General features: G+C 40.7%; 2 protein-coding genes across 3 annotated transcripts in view; one reads left to right on the top strand and one right to left on the bottom strand.

Annotated features, from left to right (window-relative positions):
• The window catches only part of per1b (period circadian clock 1b), a gene marked incomplete at its 3' end in the record, with an annotated part of 402,390 nt that overhangs the window by 177,800 nt on the left and 205,905 nt on the right, over positions 1–18,685 (bottom strand). The gene's annotated exons all lie outside the window — the stretch shown is intronic.
• LOC311002194 (breakpoint cluster region protein) lies at positions 363–16,213 on the top strand. 2 transcript variants are annotated; one of them, XM_083993464.1, is made up of 23 exons: positions 363–2,809; positions 3,148–3,260; positions 3,987–4,091; positions 5,560–5,793; positions 6,767–6,874; positions 6,959–7,013; positions 7,096–7,148; positions 7,361–7,498; positions 7,652–7,773; positions 8,882–9,038; positions 9,152–9,271; positions 9,369–9,444; positions 9,938–10,036; positions 10,581–10,655; positions 10,745–10,842; positions 11,191–11,292; positions 12,237–12,400; positions 12,656–12,795; positions 13,843–13,977; positions 14,243–14,348; positions 14,636–14,777; positions 15,598–15,734; positions 16,155–16,213. In XM_083993464.1, exons 1-22 carry the CDS (start codon positions 2,758–2,760, stop codon positions 15,697–15,699), a joined length of 2,496 nt encoding a protein of 831 aa, XP_083849590.1. In that variant the 5' UTR covers positions 363–2,757; the 3' UTR covers positions 15,700–15,734; positions 16,155–16,213. The 2 variants fall into 2 exon arrangements, with proteins under 2 accessions (XP_083849590.1, XP_083849589.1); XM_083993463.1 differs by lacking the exon at positions 16,155–16,213 and having other exon boundaries at positions 15,598–16,019.

Genomic DNA, 18,685 nt, shown 5'->3' with positions numbered 1-18,685 from the left:
CCTAGCATCAGGCTGAAAACAGCTCCTCACTGCACCGTTCAGCGTCTCCACCTCCCACACACTTCAGTGGATGTGAAGATGTGAAACAGTAACTGCTTTCACACCCTGGGGCATCGTTTCTGTTATTGCTTTACAACTTTACAACAGTTTTGCCTTCATCTCCTGGCGATAACAGGTTGTAATCAAGTTTTACAATGCTCTAGTAACATATGCATCTCTCTATTCATTTCTTATTTACTTATCAATTAGCATTGGTTATTATATTTATCTTTTTGATCCGCTTTTTAAACCCGGTGCCCAGAGGATCAGTTCTCATAACTTTGTTAATGTCACAATACAAAAATAAATACAATACAATACAAAAATAAACATGTTCAGTGTTTAATATCACAGATGAGGCTTTAGGGTTAACCAAATTCAGTTTTTAACCAACCACCTTAACCCACCTTTTTAATGTCATTTATTAATATTCATATGTTCAGCCTGGGCACGAAAGGAAATAGAAACTCTCTAAAGCGGACACACTGTGGTGGGTATTGCTCTCACTGCAGGAGAAGACAGACCTCAGTTGTCTCTATGTATCTACAGGTTCAGTTGTTAGGCTGCTCCCTACTTGTGTAATCCTTTTTGTCTTTAACCTGCAAATAATTTCAAGAGAAACAAAGAAATAATGAATATCTGTGTCTAAGTTGAGGAAGATCCCTTGGCTTATGATAATGTTTTAGTCATGTTTAGTTTCCTCAGTTCACCAAAAATGGTTTGATTACTCTATTACTCATAAACCTGGGTGTGTGTGTGTGTGTGGTTCTTTTTTTTTTCTTTTTTTTTTAGTTGTTCCATCCAGTTTCATTTCTTCTCGTCTGGTTTCAGTTAAGTTTCACTTTGCTGTATTTTGCAAAGTGCAGGAGGAGAATCTGAGAGGCAGAGAGATGAGTGCGTGATCAGGATGTCAGCAGGAGAAGAAACACACTCACAGTCTGTATTGATATGATGACAGTTTTAAAACAATGATTAATACAAATATATTTGTAATATGCTTCCTCATTTTACTGTGTCACTATAATGACTGTTGAACTTGGGAAGGTAGCGCCCCTTACTGGAGAAACAGAACAGTCTGGTGATGTGACGTTGCCTTCAAGTGCTCTGAGAAATATAGTATTTCTGAACATGCACAAATTGGAAAATTAAACTAAATAAAAGACTAAACACAGACCTTTCAAGTGTTGAGAAAAAAAAAGGTTAGAGGAGATACAGTTAGTTTTATTTATTTATTTATTTATTTTTTGAAGTTTTACTAGTAGTAGTTTCTATGTTGTATCACAAATGAAGACAGCTTTAAAAAATAATTTACAATGCATTGACCTTACGGATGTTTTTGAGCCTGTTTTAGCTCATACTTTTTGATTTATGACCCTCATACACACTTTACTACAGTAGTTTTATTCTCACAGTTCTCAGCAGTGAGCTGCATTTAGAAGAATAATTTTATAAACGCATGATCTTCCACCTGCTTAGCACCAAAATTAAAACGTATTTCTTTTTCTGTGCTATTATTCGTAACAGCACAGCCCTGTTTCCTCATTCTAATTCAGACAGATACAGCTGGTGAGCTGGAGTAGGATTTATCAGCTGGAGAGCCAGCTCTAAAACACACTAAAAGAGGGAGATTTGATATCGCTCACACATTTCTACAACAAGTGGCCCCCAAAAAGGTTTAAAGGCGGTTTAAAGCGCCATCCATCATCCAGGTATAATCTTCTCAAATTATCCAGATCATTTAATAAATACCAGACAATGAGTTTATTTGAGTTACAAATATTTTCTGATGCTTTTTCACGTTTTATTGTAAAGTTTGAGGAATATTAATCTGTAAAACATTCAGATGCTGATTGCTCATTTTGTATATCAAATACATAAACACTCACATTGACCCTTTCAACTGGAAAACAATCCCACAGTCACACACATAAAAAACCCAATTGCCCTTAAAAAACAGGATCAGAGATGATAGATATGGTTTAATGACAATACAAACCACGACCAACAGCAGTAGCAACGTATCACCACCACTGTTACAGGAAGTGTATGAATAACCTCAGAGGTGTATAGCTACTGTTTCTGCATTTACAGTCACAACAAGAAACAGAAGCTGAGGTGCAGAAACATGAATGAAATCAGGTTGTGTCAGCTCTTTTCCTGTAGAGGGCAGTGTTAGATTAATAAACAGCTCCTCAGCTCATAACGGTATATTTAATGTGAGAATAAAGTAGTTTACTGATTTGATTTCCACACATTTCAACTGAATAATATATGTTCAGTTAAACCATGATTTATAATTTAATTTAATATATTTTATATGTTAAAAACTAGATGCATGTACTTTAATGTAAACTTCTTTTATGGCTTCTTAATTATACAGGATGATGATAATGCACTTATGTGGTTATATTTATACAATTAGACTTACTCGTCGTTCCAGTAACTAATGAAAGGATATTCAGTGGTGTGGCTCAGAGTAGTGACATTACAGACATTTACAGGAAGTGAGGTGCAACAGTGGGAATGGATCAAACGTGCCTGTTCTCATCAGCTTCGGCGTGTGTCACTCAGACAGGAAGCTGAGTATTTTCCCCTTTTGTGCATCCTCAGCAGAAAGAGGAAGTTTTTGTGTCGCCAGCTGAGTGTGTTCACATGCTGCGTGTTCTCCAGAGCCGCTGCTTGTGTGCACGCTGAGGAGAGGACCTGCTGCCAGCCCCGATGGACGTCTACCAGGAGGCTGTGTGTTATCTGGACTCACAGCATATAGCAGGTGGGTGGACGGAGCCACTGTGTGTTGATTTATGAAGCAGTATGTGTTGTGTTTGGAGAAAATAAAACACTTAACTGCAGAATCCACTTTGAGATAATCCTATAAAAGTGAAAGTGTTTGTTATAATACTTATTGTGCAGTTTTTTTTAAAAGATTAAAAGCCTCTTCATTCAAAGAGCAGGCATCTTTTTATTTTATTTGCCACCACAGCTGTGAGCACATTCCTCACTGGGGGGGAAGTAGAGATGGGAACTTGTTTTTGGGTTGTTTTTTTTATTATTTCATTACACCCACGTATTACCACATGTTAAGTAAGTACTGATGTGTTTGTGCGTCAGTCGAAGCGGACCCAGAGACTGAGGTGTTGGAGGAGGATGTCTTCCAGGAGGAGGCAGTCTCCTGTTTTCTCTCCCCTCTCAACACGGAGAGCGTGGACTTCCCCGACACTCCGGTGAGTTCACACCTCACATCACGTCCCACAATGCTTTACATGGCTCCCTGGAATACATGACCATGTTGCTGTGTACATATGGTGTTTGATGCTTCAAAAGAATCAAGTTGCAGGTCCTCCCTGACTGGATATCTACTTATATTGTATTTAATTTTGAGGAATATCAAACAGTACACACACTTTCTGCTCATGCTCACGTCACGTCTTTATTCTAACAAAAAGAAGAGGAAACAATACTGAAAAATTTAAGTATACTGCTTCCTCATTGGAATCCCACAGATTTACTCAATCATTTTGTTTTTCTTTTCCTCTGCTGAACTGTATTAAACCATAATATGTACAAATGTATCCTACAACCTGGATGTAGAAATCATGACATAGCTTTGTTTGATATAGGAGTCTAATCAAAAAGTCATTCACATACAAAGAAATATATACAGAGTGACATTACTTTAGCTTTGGGTCAGTTATCCCAAAAAAGAATAATGTCATAGAAAGAAAAGCAAACAGACTTATTCTCGATTTTGAAAAACTTGTTGCAAAAAATCTGCTTGTAAACATATCATTTTCTGTAGAAAACTCATGAAACATCATGATTACAAAAGCTGTCAGATGTCGACCACTGAATCAGGTGTATCCACTGAAGAGTCGCAGACTGAATGATTTGTAATGCCGCTGATTTTGAGACTGAACCTGATGAACATGTTTGTGGGATTTATGATTCAGACGTTGTGCAGCCCGGAGGAGATGTTGCAGAGGAGGCTGCAGCTTCTTAAGGGCGTCGTGGAGAGTGAGGCGCTTTATCTCAGAGAGCTGGAGGCCCTGCTGATGGTAACATCAACACACACCGACACATTATAGTACTTCTTATCTGCACAATATGAGCACAAACTCTCCTCTTGTTAATCAGTTTCATAAACCCAGAGGCTCGCGTGTCGTCACTAGTTTTTCCTCTGGGTTTTATTCTATTGCAAAAGCAGTGAAGAAACTGTTGATATGATTTTTTCACTCACTGTTAAACTTCCCTTTTGTGTTCTTCTTTCACCACACTACACGTACTAGAATTAAACATGTGTGTCACTTCCCAGAATCACCTTGTACCTCTTATTTTGATTAATTTTAAATAATGTATTTTTCATTTTATTTAATATGATAACCCAGTAGGTATATTTATTGTTTTGAATGTGTCATGTAGGCTACTGTCTGAGTTTCAACTGCAGACACTGTGTGGTTGTTTCGCTGCCTGCGGTGAGCATTTGGTCATTCAAGACTAGGCTATATAAAGTAGGTCTGTCATCTAAGGTTATTACTGTTCAGCTTCCCAGTTTGACCGCAAGTGTATGGTTCTCCATTAGAAATGTAGTTCCCCTTTCTTCCTTAATTGATAGCGGTCTCATGTTTGCAGTTTATATGAAGCTACAGCAGGCTGACGTAGCGTTAGCCTAGCTCAACACAGCTATCCTTGTTCAAAAGTAGCCTAATACAAATCTACAGTATGTTCAGCAACCTTTAAAGCTCACCAATTAACTTTCATTTTAATAATGTTTGAATAAAGCATTTCACTGCCAGGCAAGGCAAGGCACATGTATTTGTATAGCCCATTTTTACAAACAAAGGGCTTTACATGGCATCACACTTTATGATTGTGTACGTGACAAAATTTGAATTAAAAAGAAATGTAAAAACAATATTAATCATTTATTTGTAGGATTAAACGAGATTCATATAGCTAACACATACTTATGCTAACCTGCAGAAAAACAGAACTGGTTACATTGAAAAACTTTTTCTTTCACACATAAGAGGTTAAAAATGATGTGAGAATTAACTTTTGCAACTTTTTGAGGTTAGGTTGCTACAGGAGGGGCTCTTTCAGTCAATTTCTTATTTCTTTTTTCTGTGCTATTAATAGCAACAGCAACCCCCTGTTTCCTCATTCTCATTCAAGATGTGACTCACTTTACTTTAAAAACATGGATGTGAGAAATGAATACGGCTGGTCAGAGGGTGGACGTTTGGTCTGGGATGGTTTGTGTTTGGTTTGTGCTGACAATCAGTAGGTCTATAGGTCATTGTCTACGTGTTTATATTGTGAAAATGTTCTATATTGGTTTGTCAGTGGTTTGAGAGTTGAGCTCAGCTGAAGATATGCATGAGTGGAGCTTGGTGATGCATGAGCTGTGAACTCTGCGCTCAATTCTGCGTGTCGCTCAGCCACTTTTCTTTTGTTTTCTCGCATGGTCTTCTCACCTAAACTGTTTTTTCTTTTTATTTATTTATTTTTTATCTCTGTCTCTAGCCCATGAAGGCACTGCGGGCCTCAGCCGGGACCTCTCAGCCCGTTCTCACCACTCGGGAGGTGCAGACTGTTTTCTACCAGGTGCCCGAGCTCAGAGACCTGCACCGCAGCTTCCACTCTGGGCTGAAGGCCCGGCTGAACGGTCTCTGTCAGACGGAGCCTGGCTCCAGTGAGGAGAGAGAAATGAGCCACACAGGGTTTGAGCTGATGGTGGGAGACCTGTTTCTGAAAATGGTGAGTTTACACTGTACACAACCTGGTGAGCGTCTGTTAGTTCAGACTAGGTCAAGTCTTGTTATGAATGAAATCCCACACTTCTGGATATAAACCCTGTTAATAACCCCTATCCCTAAAGCCTAGATCCAACCCTGATCCTTGCGTTCATTTTCTGTCATTTTTAAGGGTGCATAATTTCATTTTCAAGGAAATCAATTCAGAAATTTGTGGCGACCATCAAAGAGAAATTCTGCCATTTTAAAATGTATTATCCATTAAAGGGATAGTAGCATTTTTTTTTAAAAAGTGGGGTTGTATGATCTACAAATAGCCCCTAAGTACTTTAATTGCAGTAGAAGACTCTCTGCACTCCTCCCGTTAGCAACACCAGCCCATAGCCCTGCCCAGAGATTTACAACATACAGTGTTGTGAATGGACCCAAAGAAACGGCCTATATTTTCGTGGCCTAAAAGAGTTTTTATGTGAAAAAAAAACATAGTTCCACTGTTCACTATAATACAATTTTTTCCAGCCCTTCAAAGTGCAGTTTTTATTTGGACCTAACCAACTGCTGATCGGCGGGCGCTAACCCTGGGCCGGAGAGATACGTGAGTTGGTTAGGTCCAAATAAAAACTGTGTTTTTCCTGCACTTTGAAGGGCTGGAAAAAATTGTATTATAGTGAACAATGGAACTGTGTATTTTTTTTCAGGTAAAACCTCTTTTAGGCCACGAAAATAGGTTGTTTCTTTGGGTCCATTCACAACAATGTATGTTTAAATCTCTGGGCAGGGCTATGGGCTGGCGTTGCTAACGGGAGGAGTGTAGAGAGTCTCCTACTGCAATTAAAGTACTTAGGGGCTATTTGTAGATCATACAACCCCACTTTTAAAAAAATGCTACTATCCCTTTAATGTCCAAACATCTTTTAGTCAAATATACTATATCATACTCTCTCCCCCTCTTTTTATCTATCATTTTGCCCACACAGGTGAACCAGCTCGGTCTGTATGGTGGTTTCATTGGGAACTATGAGGAAGCCGTTGAAGTTGTTCGCAAGTGCACGCAGTCAGACCCTCGTTTCCGAACTCTGGCCGAGGTACCAACGACCGACTGTACTTCTACTTCCAGAAGATCTGCGTGAATACAAGTTCCTTCCTCACTTTTTCTCCTGCTTTTTCAGAGCATGATGTCCACCAATGGAGCAGACAAAACTCGGACCACATACACATTTGAAGGTACAAACTCTGAATTTGTGTTTTTATGTATAAAAACAACCTTTTAGCTGTTGGTGTCTAATTGGCCTCTGTCCCTTCACAGCTCTGCTGTACAAGCCTCTAGACAGAGTGACCAGGACCACACTAGTGCTGCGTGTGAGAAAACACTGGATAATGAATTTCATTATTTATTAATAGACTATAATGATAATATAGATAAAGATAATATATTTCATTATTATTTTTAATTACATTACAGCTTCTAGTGCTTTCTCCCATGATGTATTTCTGAATCAAAGCACAGCTACTTGTTGCTCCTCCCCCCACTTTGCATTTTCTGACAGAGCAACCTCCGTGTGATCTTGTAGGACCTCCTGAAGACGACACCGGAGGAGCACAGGGATTACGTAGCCTTACAGGAAGCTCTGCGATTGTCTCGTAGCTTCCTGTCTGGTGTCAATGAAAGTTCACAGTGCAAACGAGAGGTCACGCTCAGCCACGGCATGGTGAGGCCCGTCGGTACAAACCCTGGCGACACTGAAACATGATTCATTCTGTGTTTACATGTGAAACCCATTCTCACATACCATCATCACACAGCATACAGTAACCCAGGATGTAACGTACCTGTTTGTCTGTGTGTATTTGTGTTACTATAGAGGCGTAAGCTGATGCGTGACGGCTTTGTGGTGGATGTGAGCGAGGGGGAACGCAGCCTGCGTCACCTCTTCCTCTACACCGACCTCCTGCTGTGCACTAGATTCAAACATGCAACCAAAGGGTAAGAACACCAGGGCTTGTGGGAAATGTGGCCTACATATTGAACTGAGCAGCAGCAGCGCTGCATATTTCATCTTGTTGTCAGCTGTTTGTCATAAAATGGTGTCACAGGTCAGTAACTCTCTGTACCTGTATCTCCTGCAAGTATGTGTCAGTGGTGTAGTCTTAATGCTTTTTAAGTTGGTACATTGTTCATACTTGTATCACATAGACTATAGGTAGTTAAATTATTTTGTTGTAGCGGGTATACTGAAGTATTAATGCATAAGTGGATATATTGCATATACCTGCATATAACATAGACTCACCACTGGTCTGTGTGCACTTTGAAGAGTCTCTGAATGAAATTGAGCAAAATATATTCACATATTGAGTTGATTGTTACATTTGAGCACTTAGCTAACTCAGTTAGCTAGCCAGCAGAGATGCTTTGGCAACTAAAAGTATAATGGTTTAAATATCTAAAAGCAATACAGCTAATCAAACAGTTGAAACAGTGAGCTCAAAGTAATGAATAAGCAGTTAGCTTAAGTGTTGATTGTGTTTACTTAAACGTTAAGTGACAGCTAAAGTCCTTAAGTCACCTTATGAATAAATAGTTCAACTAAATAAAGTAGAATATAAAGTAAAAATGAAAAATGGGTGAATTAGCAAAAGACGATTATGCAAATTAGAACCCGCCCCCCCCCAGCTAAAACAGATAATTAAAAAGCACAAATAGTACATAACCAGTTAAAATAAGTGGCTAAAAGTGATGGATAACAAGTTTTCTTGTAGCATCTGCTACGCTGTCGCAGTAGTTTATGTTCCTGTATGTCTGATATCTATGTCGTTTGTAAGGTCTTACCTTACCAATATCCAAATCATGTCCAATCAGCTGAATTTACCACAGCTGGACTCCAATCACTGTGCAGATGATCAAACGTCATGTATCATCAAATTTCTGTTTCTTCTTTTTTGATAAGTTTGTTGTTATGGGATGTGTAGTGGGAGTGTAGTTCAATGACAGAAAATTAATTGTTGTTTTTTTAATTGACAAAAAGCTGCAAAAAAAGAAAAATGAATTAGCTAAGGTGCTAAGGTGTGTATGTGCGTGTGTGTTCCTTCAGGAAACAGGACCAGTACAGGTTCTGCTGGTACGTGCCCCTCGCTGGGCTCAGACTACGCTGGGTGGCGGATCAGGACCGATCGCCTGAGGCACAGCTGCGCTTACAAAACATAAGAACCAGGATGTACAACCTCCGACAGCAGCTTCAGCAACATGCAGTACGCTAATGTGCAGGAGACACAAATAACACAAGTGGGACCAGATGTGTGACCAGTTTGTATGTCTGTTTCTAACACATGAATGACATATAAAAATGTGTTTATGTGTGAAGAAGGGGTCCAGAGGCATGAACCTGGGAGCTCGCAACAGGAAGAAACTGGAGCAAATGGAGTTGATGCTGCTCACACACTCTCCTGATTATAGACTGGAGCTGCACAGCCTTAGTTGCAAGGTACACACACACACACACACACACATACAAACACACATCCATCTTTTCAGGACAAGAGCATTTAAACATTAGTGCAATCTGTTTTGTCTCCCCGCAGAGTCACACGCTTCTCTTCTCTTCATTGTATGAACTTGAAGAATGGAGGGAAGCCATTTACAAACTCACCACAGATAGTAAGTTCACATTAACAAATGCCTGCTACTAGTTTTGTGGCTTAGTCTACTTCTCAAAATTTAGAGGCTGTTTCAGTTGACAGATTCTGGTCAAACACTCAAATACTTGTTGAAGGAACAAGTTGTGGGTTGGGCGTCAACACCACCACAACTTCAGCAGCACGCCTGTTTCTGAGCGGTGCGTGATAGCCGAGTGTGAGTGTGACATAGGTGACATACTTTGAAATGTCGTGTGCAGCCAAAAAGAAAGAAGTTTTAAAAGACCAAGACCGCAACTTTCATTGAGAGTTTTCATTTTTCATGCAGAAATGTCACATATTCTCAAATTCAAGCTTTTCAAGTATGAAGATGATCGTTTTTTTTTTTTTTTTTTTTTTTTTTGTCTAATGTGATGGAATATATTTGCTTTAACCTGACGGTTTTTCTTCTTTCTTGAGTCACTGTGCTTGTGGAAGCTGATTGGTGCCAATTCTTGCCATGTGTTGTTTGTCAGACATTGAAACAGTCCCTCCAGACCTGCTCACTCTTACCAGTGCATGTGTGAAACTGAGAATGACCCAGCAGCCGCCACTACAAAGCTCCAACGACGCTGGTACAACCACCATCTCTCTGTACCCACCTCAGTCTCTTTCCTTTTTTTTTCTCTTATTACCACAGAATCACGTCTTAAAGCAGAAGTAAGCGGAATGTTTGTGTTAATATAAGTCTTAAATAGTTGTATCTTCCGACAGCAATCACTTATATAGAGTGTTTGGTCTGAAACACGGGTCTGTCAGTCACTCTGCTCTGCTGTAAGCCGAGGAGAAAACTTTCCTTATATCCTACAACCTTTATCCAATGAGGAGAGAGAACGGCATAAAGGGGCGGTCCTCTCTGTGTGTGCAGCCGAGGGATGCGCGTGAATGTGGTGACGTAGGGACGAGGGCGGGGACTGCTAACTCCATCGGCTGATAGAAAGTTAGCCAAAACGACCGGATCGCTTACTTCTGCTTTAAATACAGTACAGTTGATTCTCTTCATGCTGCCCACAAAACCTCTGGGCTCAGTCTGTGTTTCTCTCGTCTTTATTTCACATTAATTTGGGGACGATTAAATCCAGTGAGCTTTAGGGTATTTTTGTCTCTGTCTCTCTCCAGTGGAGGACACTCAGTCGTTATGTGGGACTCTGACAGTGGCGATTCACTCCGCCTACGGCCTACAACAACCATCCAGTAGGTTTTCATATTTTAAAATCGCACTTTATTAAAAAAAAAAGATTTAAAAAACTATAGGAATAAAGTTTTGCATTTTTATCTTGCAGGTGTTTATGTGTGTGTGGAGGTGGATGGCTATGAGTTTTATGATACGGAGGCCCAGACTCACTCTTCAGTCCACAGTCTTCACCCACAATGGGACGAGGTGAGACTTTGAAATGATTCATCTCACCTTGAGCTGGAGTTAAACCTGATATGTCTGCAAATCTGGTGGAGTGTGACAGTTGTTGGATGGTTTGTCAGGCGGTCCGTGTCGCTGAATGACGTCTTCGTGTCTAGACAACATCCGACATGATGTCAGGCCTCAGCTGAACCTACAGGGGATTTAAAAGTCCGCAGTGTGGCCTTTTGCTTTAAACATGATCAGTGGCAGTAAAACCTGCTCTAAATCCAACTGGTAGCCAGGATTGAAAGGCTCACAGCTCTTGTCAGAGCTTTAGGACACCGAGGTGTTTGGTGTCTGTGTTAATGAGGTCTTCTTTGTTTCAAACAGGAGCTGTCTTTCGAGGTGGACGGGGCTCAGAACCTCAGTGTGCTCTGTGTGAGTCAGTCCGCCACACAGGACGATGTTGTGCTGGGAAAAACGTCCTTAAAGGTACAAGAATACTAGAATAGCCTCTGCATATTATCACCCCAAAAGGTTTACTGTCAAGTGTCAATCCTTGAAAAGCAATATTTAGAGAAAAGTGTGAAAGCATTGGTCAACAATAGAGTCACTCATACCAATGTAGACATGTAATATATATCGTGATTTATGTATATTATGTATTATCATCCCCAAAATACATCTTCAGGATATAAAAATATATGTTTTTATAACATGCATGAAAATGCAATAGTAAAATTCACTATTCAATATCTTTCATATGATATCAGGTGTTGCCATACATTTTAACATTACGTTATATTATAAGATTCTCTATGCTATAAACTCTATGCTTTTCTTTTTAGTTTTCTCTTTAAATTTGATATAAGCCATGCTTACAGTTACGTGATCGAAAAATGTTCTTAGACTTTTGGAAGCCACTATAAATACGATCAACATTGACAGGCTTTTGAGATGGAGACATATTTATGTGACGTCTGCAATATGAACAATATACACATGTATTTGCATGGGATGGATATGTCAATATTATGAAATGAATGGGTTCAAAGTTTTTAAATTTTACATATGTGCTTATATGTCCATATATAGAGATTTATGTATATGTATATATATTGCATTTGCAGGTAGTTAATGACAAACATTTTAGCATCTTTAAGGTTGTTTTTGTTTTTTTGCACAAATTTACTCTCACTGCTCACAACAGCATCATTTCTGGGTGCAGCACCAAAATACAAATAAACATATGACCAGCATGTTGTAAAAAAAATTAAAATGTTCTTCAGGAGATGGTGGAGACCAAAAACAGAGTTAAAAAGAGAGTCCATGCCAGACTATTGACATGCATTATTGTGTGTTTTCACCTTGTTCTGCTGCACTAATAATACACTGTAATGTCCCCTTGTTGATTTAAACATGTTTGTGTTCATCAGCTTGAGTCTAAATCCATGGATAAGCGATGGAGGAGACAGACTTTACAGCTTGGCCAAGTGGAGGTGACTCTGTCGGTTAAATACAACCCCCACCCACTGAAGCTGCCCAGCCTCACAGCTCAACACCCGCCCATCTTCTGCGTCCCTATTGAAACTGTGGCTCAGTAAGTTCCCACCGGTCTGTTCAAGACATGAAAGTGTTTCCACCAAACCTGTCTGTGCCCACCACGTGGTGTCTGAAATACCTGAAACTGAAAGGTTCAGAGTTTTATTTCCCTTTCCCCCATAGCTACAGCTAGTTTCAGGAAGTGGAGGTGGTTTGTTTGGTGGGACAGTTGACTGAAGAGAAGCAGAAGTGTGGCAACAGTAAAGTCTGAAATCAAACAACATTTTTCCGAACGCTTCAAATTCTCTTCCAGACAGGAGGGAGTGCTCGTCCCCCATGTGGTGCGATGCTGCGTGGAGGAGGTGGAGCGGAGAGGCATGGATGAGGTGGGAATCTACCGGGTCTCAGGAACCACCAGTGAAATCAGCACGCTCAAAGCTGCGTTCAACACCAGTAAGAAAACACACACAGAGAGACCTGAGTTTTCTGTTGGCATGTGTTACCGTGTCTCCAAAGTGTAATTCAGACAGGGCAGTTGTTATTTCATATTCTCTGACTGCTTGAAACAACAGGTGTTTGTCGGACTAATGCCAGAAATCTGGTCGAATGTGGTCGACTTTATTTTTTACTTTCTTACTTCATGTTTGGATTCATTACAGGGGGTGAAACATTATCCAAATGTCTCGTATTTGCTTCCAGTGAAACGCACTGACAATCAATCTTCTCTTGACAGTAGTTTCCCCCCCTAGTTTAACATTATCAAACAGTGCAAACAGCTGAGGACTACAGTGGCCCTGAGGGCGCAACACACTGCAACTAAAGAAAACACACGCAAAAACGCAAATGTGGTAAATCCATCAATTTGACAACACAAAGTGTTTCAGGGGACGCAAAGAAGTGTCAGAATTACCTTATGTTGATGTTTTTATTCACCAAACCTTAATCATTTAACGCAACACCAACAGGTAGTCATCAAGAAGCATTAGCGCAAAGTACAGTCCTACATTTTTTGTGTCCCCATATGCTGTCAAAGTGATGATTTCTGAATTTGTTAGAAACATTTAAACCAGTTCATGAACAAAAACCTGCAAAACTGGCGACATTAGCCGTTAGCCTCAGCTGCACATTGAGCTAAACGCTACTTAGTGACTGTTAGCATGCTAACACAAAGTGGTGAACATTTAATCTGCTGAACATAAGCATGTTAGCATCGTATTAGCACGCTTACAGTATGTTAGACATTAACACTTTGCAACCTCAGTGAACCTCAAAAATGGCGTCGCGCCTTTCGTGTTTGTGCCTGTGTGACCACAATCTGACAAACGAAACCTCAGTCAGTCCGTTTTAAAGGCACGTTTTAGAGGCACATTGGTCTCCAAGGTGGAAGCTGTTTGCTACATACTACATGTTTTATGATGGGGCTTTTGCTCTTATGAAGCAGGTAGCACAAGAAGACACAATAACAGCGATGATAATTAATTATCATGTGTCCCCCATCAGATCTACGTGAAGCAGTGACCAGGCTGAGGAGTGCCGAGGTGAACGCCGTCTCTGGCGTTCTCAAACTTTATTTCAGAGAGCTTCCTGGACCTCTCATACCCACTGAGCTGTTTCAGAGTCTGGCCTCAACAGTGGGTAAGAGGAGCACACACAAATTCACTTCTTACAGTAAGTAGTCTAGTAAGTAGCAGCCGAAGTATAGGCTACTAATAGATATATGGGTTTCCCTTTTTGGCTTCCTTCGTGATATCATCAAATGCTGTTAAGAGGTCACCTGCTGCCAGTAATGGTATTAAAAACATCGCACAGGCCACAGATACAACCCGCCATTGATGACTGATAAAAGCCAACACATGGTTTGTGTCACCTCTAAATGAAGCTTAACCTGTTTCCGCTGCAGACATCCAGGACGAAAACTCAAAGCTCGTCTCCCTGCTGTCCCTGCTGCAGTCCTGTCCCGACGCCAACCGCCAAACCTTCCTCTACCTCATGCACCACCTCCAACGGTCCGTGGCGGATGACACAGCACCACATAATCACTCCTCAGTTCAGTTATTGCTCCATCGTTCGATGGACAGGGAAGCATTACAGTAGTTCCCCCCTATAATCCCCTGTTGAACCATTGAAATGATTTACTACATTAAAGTGAAGTGTCATTCACGAAAAACATACGCATCATTTGCAGTGAAATTAAAGCAGAAAATGACAATAACATGAATTACTTGTGATGTTGCTGCAGTGTCGCTCTCAGTTTCTTGTACCTTACATTTCCTCTCATACATTTTTTCCCCAGAGTGTCTGAGAAGGAGAACGTCAACAAGATGTCTCTGATGAACCTGGCTACAGTGTTCGGCCCGAGCCTTCTACGCCCCCCTGTGGCTGGACAGGGACACGACGGCCCGACCGTGGACATCTCTCAGGAGGTGGTGGTCCAGGTGGGTGGGAAACTGTGAGAAGTGCTGTTCAATACTCACAGAAAATGTTTGGTGTTTCAGCTTTTTTTTTTTTTTTTTTCTTTTTTTTTCCATGAAGCCAGAAATGAGGAAAAAATCTGTCAATTCAGACACAGTAATATTATTTATTTAGTTTAGGATAGGCTTTTAAAGTCAAAAATAGTCCTATATAACTCTACATATATTCACTCACTGATTTTAAACTGTTGCTAAAGCACCAACATTTTTTTTTCAATCAATTGGTTATAAATTTGTTAAACACACGGTTGCCCATAAAGTTGGAATAATTTTTGTTTTCAGACACATTCCTCTCTTTATTCCTATTATAAAGGTTACTTGTGGTTTAAGTTTCACAGTGATATGTTTGGAAGATATACACTTTATCTAGCAATAATAAATCACATTGTCACAATCATTTCATGAGAAGAGGTAAAAAAAAAAAAAAAGTATTCCAACTCTATTGGCAACCATGTATAAAATTAACTGTATAATTAATAATTAAAGTGGTATATTATTCTTTTAATTAATTCAACAAATATAAATCAATCTATCTTGACGTATAAACACACATTATTTTTTAATGCTAATAGTATAAAAAAAACAATTCTGAATACTTGGAATACATTTATCATAAATTATACAAAATGTATAGTCACATATTGTACAATACATAATTTAATATAAGCCTCTGTGTTTCATTTCATTAGTGTCTAAAATAACAAAGACAAAGGTCAAGTTAGACTTTTAACTTCTGCTTTTTTCTGTGCATGTGTGTGTGTGTTGTGTGTGTGTTGTGTTTTAGGTCCAGGTGGTTTTCTCCTACCTGCAGTGCAACAACCTCCCTGAAGCCCAGATCTGTTTGGCCCATGACACGGACGCTGACGACGAGACCACCCACATGTGAGACCACCACCGGTGTCACGGCAGGAGACTCAAATAGTGTGTGTTTAAAAAAACAAACAAACTGTCAGACAATAAATGTATTTATTGATGGATATACGGTCTTTGTATTTGCGAATATTTCGTTTTAATAAATTGTAAAATCCAGCACAATATATAAAGTGAAACATTACATTTAGCCGTTTTTATGACTAATTAGTTTAGACCTTTAATCAATTTCCAAATATTTAAAATCAAATTACACTACACAACCGCTTTCCCTCTGGTCTCGGCAAAGTAGATGTTCAAGTATTGATTATATTTTGGGCTCCTTTTGGACCTGGAGACAGCCTTTGAGAATACGTTGATAAAAGTTACTGGATAAAATGAATGAAAAATAAATAAAAGTGAAATCTAAACACAATTTCAGCTGTTTTTAAATGTCTTATTGTTTTTGAACACGTGCACCCGGGACTCCAGGATGAAGCAGATGGATTTGACGGCACAGAGAAGAAGTGTGACGCTGAAATGTGGTGGAGGAAAAATCAGGGGTGCAGATGTTGTAAAAAAAAAAAAAAAAAAAAAAGGTCAGAGGTCATTCTCCCCCCCGACCCTGAAATCTAATCAGTTACGGTTCAGATCCAACTAGACGAAGTTCACCAGAGAGTGTACGCCCCATAAAAGTCATGCACACACATACAGCACGCTGGAAGCAAACATACACACACACTCAGACACACACATGCAGCCCATGTTCGACCCATCCACCACACCACAGATGGGAGTCTCTTTTCAACCTCGCCACCTGGACATGCCGGTCTAGTGTTACCTCTAACCTTTTACCCCGATACCCCCCCCCCCCCTCCTTTAGTCTTCTGATCGCTAATCCTGGACCCCCAGTCCGGCTCTGCCAGCCCCAACACACCGCGGACCGTGTGCGGACACCATAACAACATCCAGAACAAGTCTCAAACTGAGGAACAAAAAAAAGCAGAACGCCATAAATCATGTGTCCCCTCTAACACGGTGGCTGCCAAAATAAGGTTCCGCTTGAGGACTACAAAGACAAAATGAGGTTCCCATTGCAGACTACAAAGCCGAGGAAGGCCCGAGACGCCCCACCTCCCCACCCCACCCCACCGCACCCCACCCCACCGCACCCCAGACATTTGGGACTAAAGACCGGACCAGACGACTGCTCGACACCTGGGACTGGTAGTGGGAACAGTTTTTACAGGAGAAGCCAGATTCTGGACCAGTGACGGCACTCGTTCCACACAGTCCGTTCCACGCTCAGACTCACTCGTCAACAAAGTCGATACACTGACTTCATTTCTGCAGAATGTCTGTTGTTGTTATCCTTTTTATTTTGACCTTGACTTCAGGAAGAGGAACTGCTTATTTCTCAAACTCACAGTATGACACATGCAGTAAAATCAGCCTAGCGCAGGTCGTCAGCAATGCAAATCCTTCAAATTAAAGTTTTCCCTCTGGTTCATGCTTTTCAACATATAGAAAAATTAGTTATGACAAACTATTGGTCAAATTATATCATGCATATCATGATCACTCCATGCATTATTACTGTATTATCTATTTTATTTACTAGTTCATCAGACATCTGCAGCACTTCTCTTAAAGTCATACCCTTTTTTTCTTTAGAATGTTTGCAGCTTGCATTAATCTCACTGCTGAGGTTAGTTTACAGTAAATGACACTGCAGAAACATGGAGAAGCGGTGATCGGTGCATCATCATGGTGTTGAAAACGAAGCGTTAAATGACAAAGCGCAAAAGCTCCCTGTATGAACATGTTTGTCGTTACTTATATCTGTGCTGTAGGTGTGTGTGTGTGTGTGTGTGTGTGTGATGTTTCTGCCCGGAGCTGTGCCATGCTTGATTAGTCCTAATCTAGCTGGGAGTCATGTTGCTGTGTCGGCGGCGTGTCTGTATGGAAGGCATGCAGGCTGCGGATCACAGGGATTGACCCTCTGCCTCTCAGGTTAACAGAAGCCCTGTATGTGTGTGTGTGTCTGTATGTGTGTGTGTGTGTGTGTCTGTATGTGTGTGTGCGTCCTGAAAACAGTGTGGTGGCAAAATTTGCTGAACTTCGACTTCAATTCTGAAAGTGTGTGAAGAGGAGATGTGCAGGCTAAGAGAAGAGGGTGAAGTGAAATTTGAAGTGTGAGTGTGTGTGTGTGTTCTTGTACATACTACGTTGTGAGGACTGGAAAGAGTTTTTAACCAACAAGAGTGAGGACATTTTTGGGAAGTGAGGACATTTTGGCCGGTCCTCACTTTTTCCTAGGGCTGTTTGAGAGTTAAGACTTTAAGTTATAATTGGGTTTAAGTTAGGTTAAGAGTAATGGTTAAGGTTAGGGTAAGGGGCTAGGGAATACATTATGTCAATGAGTGTCCTCACAAAGATAGCTTTACAAGTATGTGTGTGTGCGTGTAAAAGGAAATGAGAGGATAAAAATAAGAGTCCGTGTGTGTTTGCAAGAGGTCTAGTTGAACTTTGGCTCTGGCTGCAGTGCAGGAGGAGTCACCTCTCGTAAAACCTACCCTCAGCAGGTTGTAAACATAATACCACACACTCACAAACACACACACATACACACACACACACTGCTGCAACCCCAGGCCACAGAATAAGAAGAAAAAGCAGATCCTCATTTTTTTTTCATAAGCCACCAAAAGTCAAGTCGTGCTGCCATGGTCCGCAGTGCCTCGGTGGAGTGTGTGTTGTCAGTTTAACGTGAACAAAGCGGCGCACACAGAGAGCTGTGGGCTTAAGTTGTCTTTTAGTGTCTGTGTAAGTGTGTGAGTGTTTGGAGAGTTTCAGGATCAAACCCTCATGTCGACAGAGGCTGCGCCGAGGAGACGACCGCTGACAGGTGTTTCCTGCTGTAACACAGCAGGTGCTTCGCGTTCCCACACACACACACACACACACACACACACACACACACACACACACACACACACACACACACACACACACACACACAC

Source organism: Trachurus trachurus, assembly GCF_905171665.1.
Source record: "Trachurus trachurus genome assembly, chromosome: 18".
In the NCBI taxonomy this organism is placed as follows: Eukaryota; Metazoa; Chordata; class Actinopteri; order Carangiformes; family Carangidae; genus Trachurus; species Trachurus trachurus.
This window is presented reverse-complemented; position numbering and strand designations above follow the sequence as displayed.

What these genes read in the sequence shown, in the direction of transcription:
- LOC311002194 (XM_083993464.1), top strand. Translation starts at nt 2,758, where the DNA reads ATGGACGTCTACCAGGAGGCTGTGTGTTATCTGGACTCACAGCATATA. An exon ending in TCACGCTCAGCCACGGCATG is followed by an intron (nt 7,499 to 7,651) that starts GTGAGGCCCGTC and finishes GTGTTACTATAG; the next exon opens with AGGCGTAAGCTGATGCGTGA. An exon ending in CCTATTGAAACTGTGGCTCA is followed by an intron (nt 12,401 to 12,655) that starts GTAAGTTCCCAC and finishes ATTCTCTTCCAG; the next exon opens with ACAGGAGGGAGTGCTCGTCC.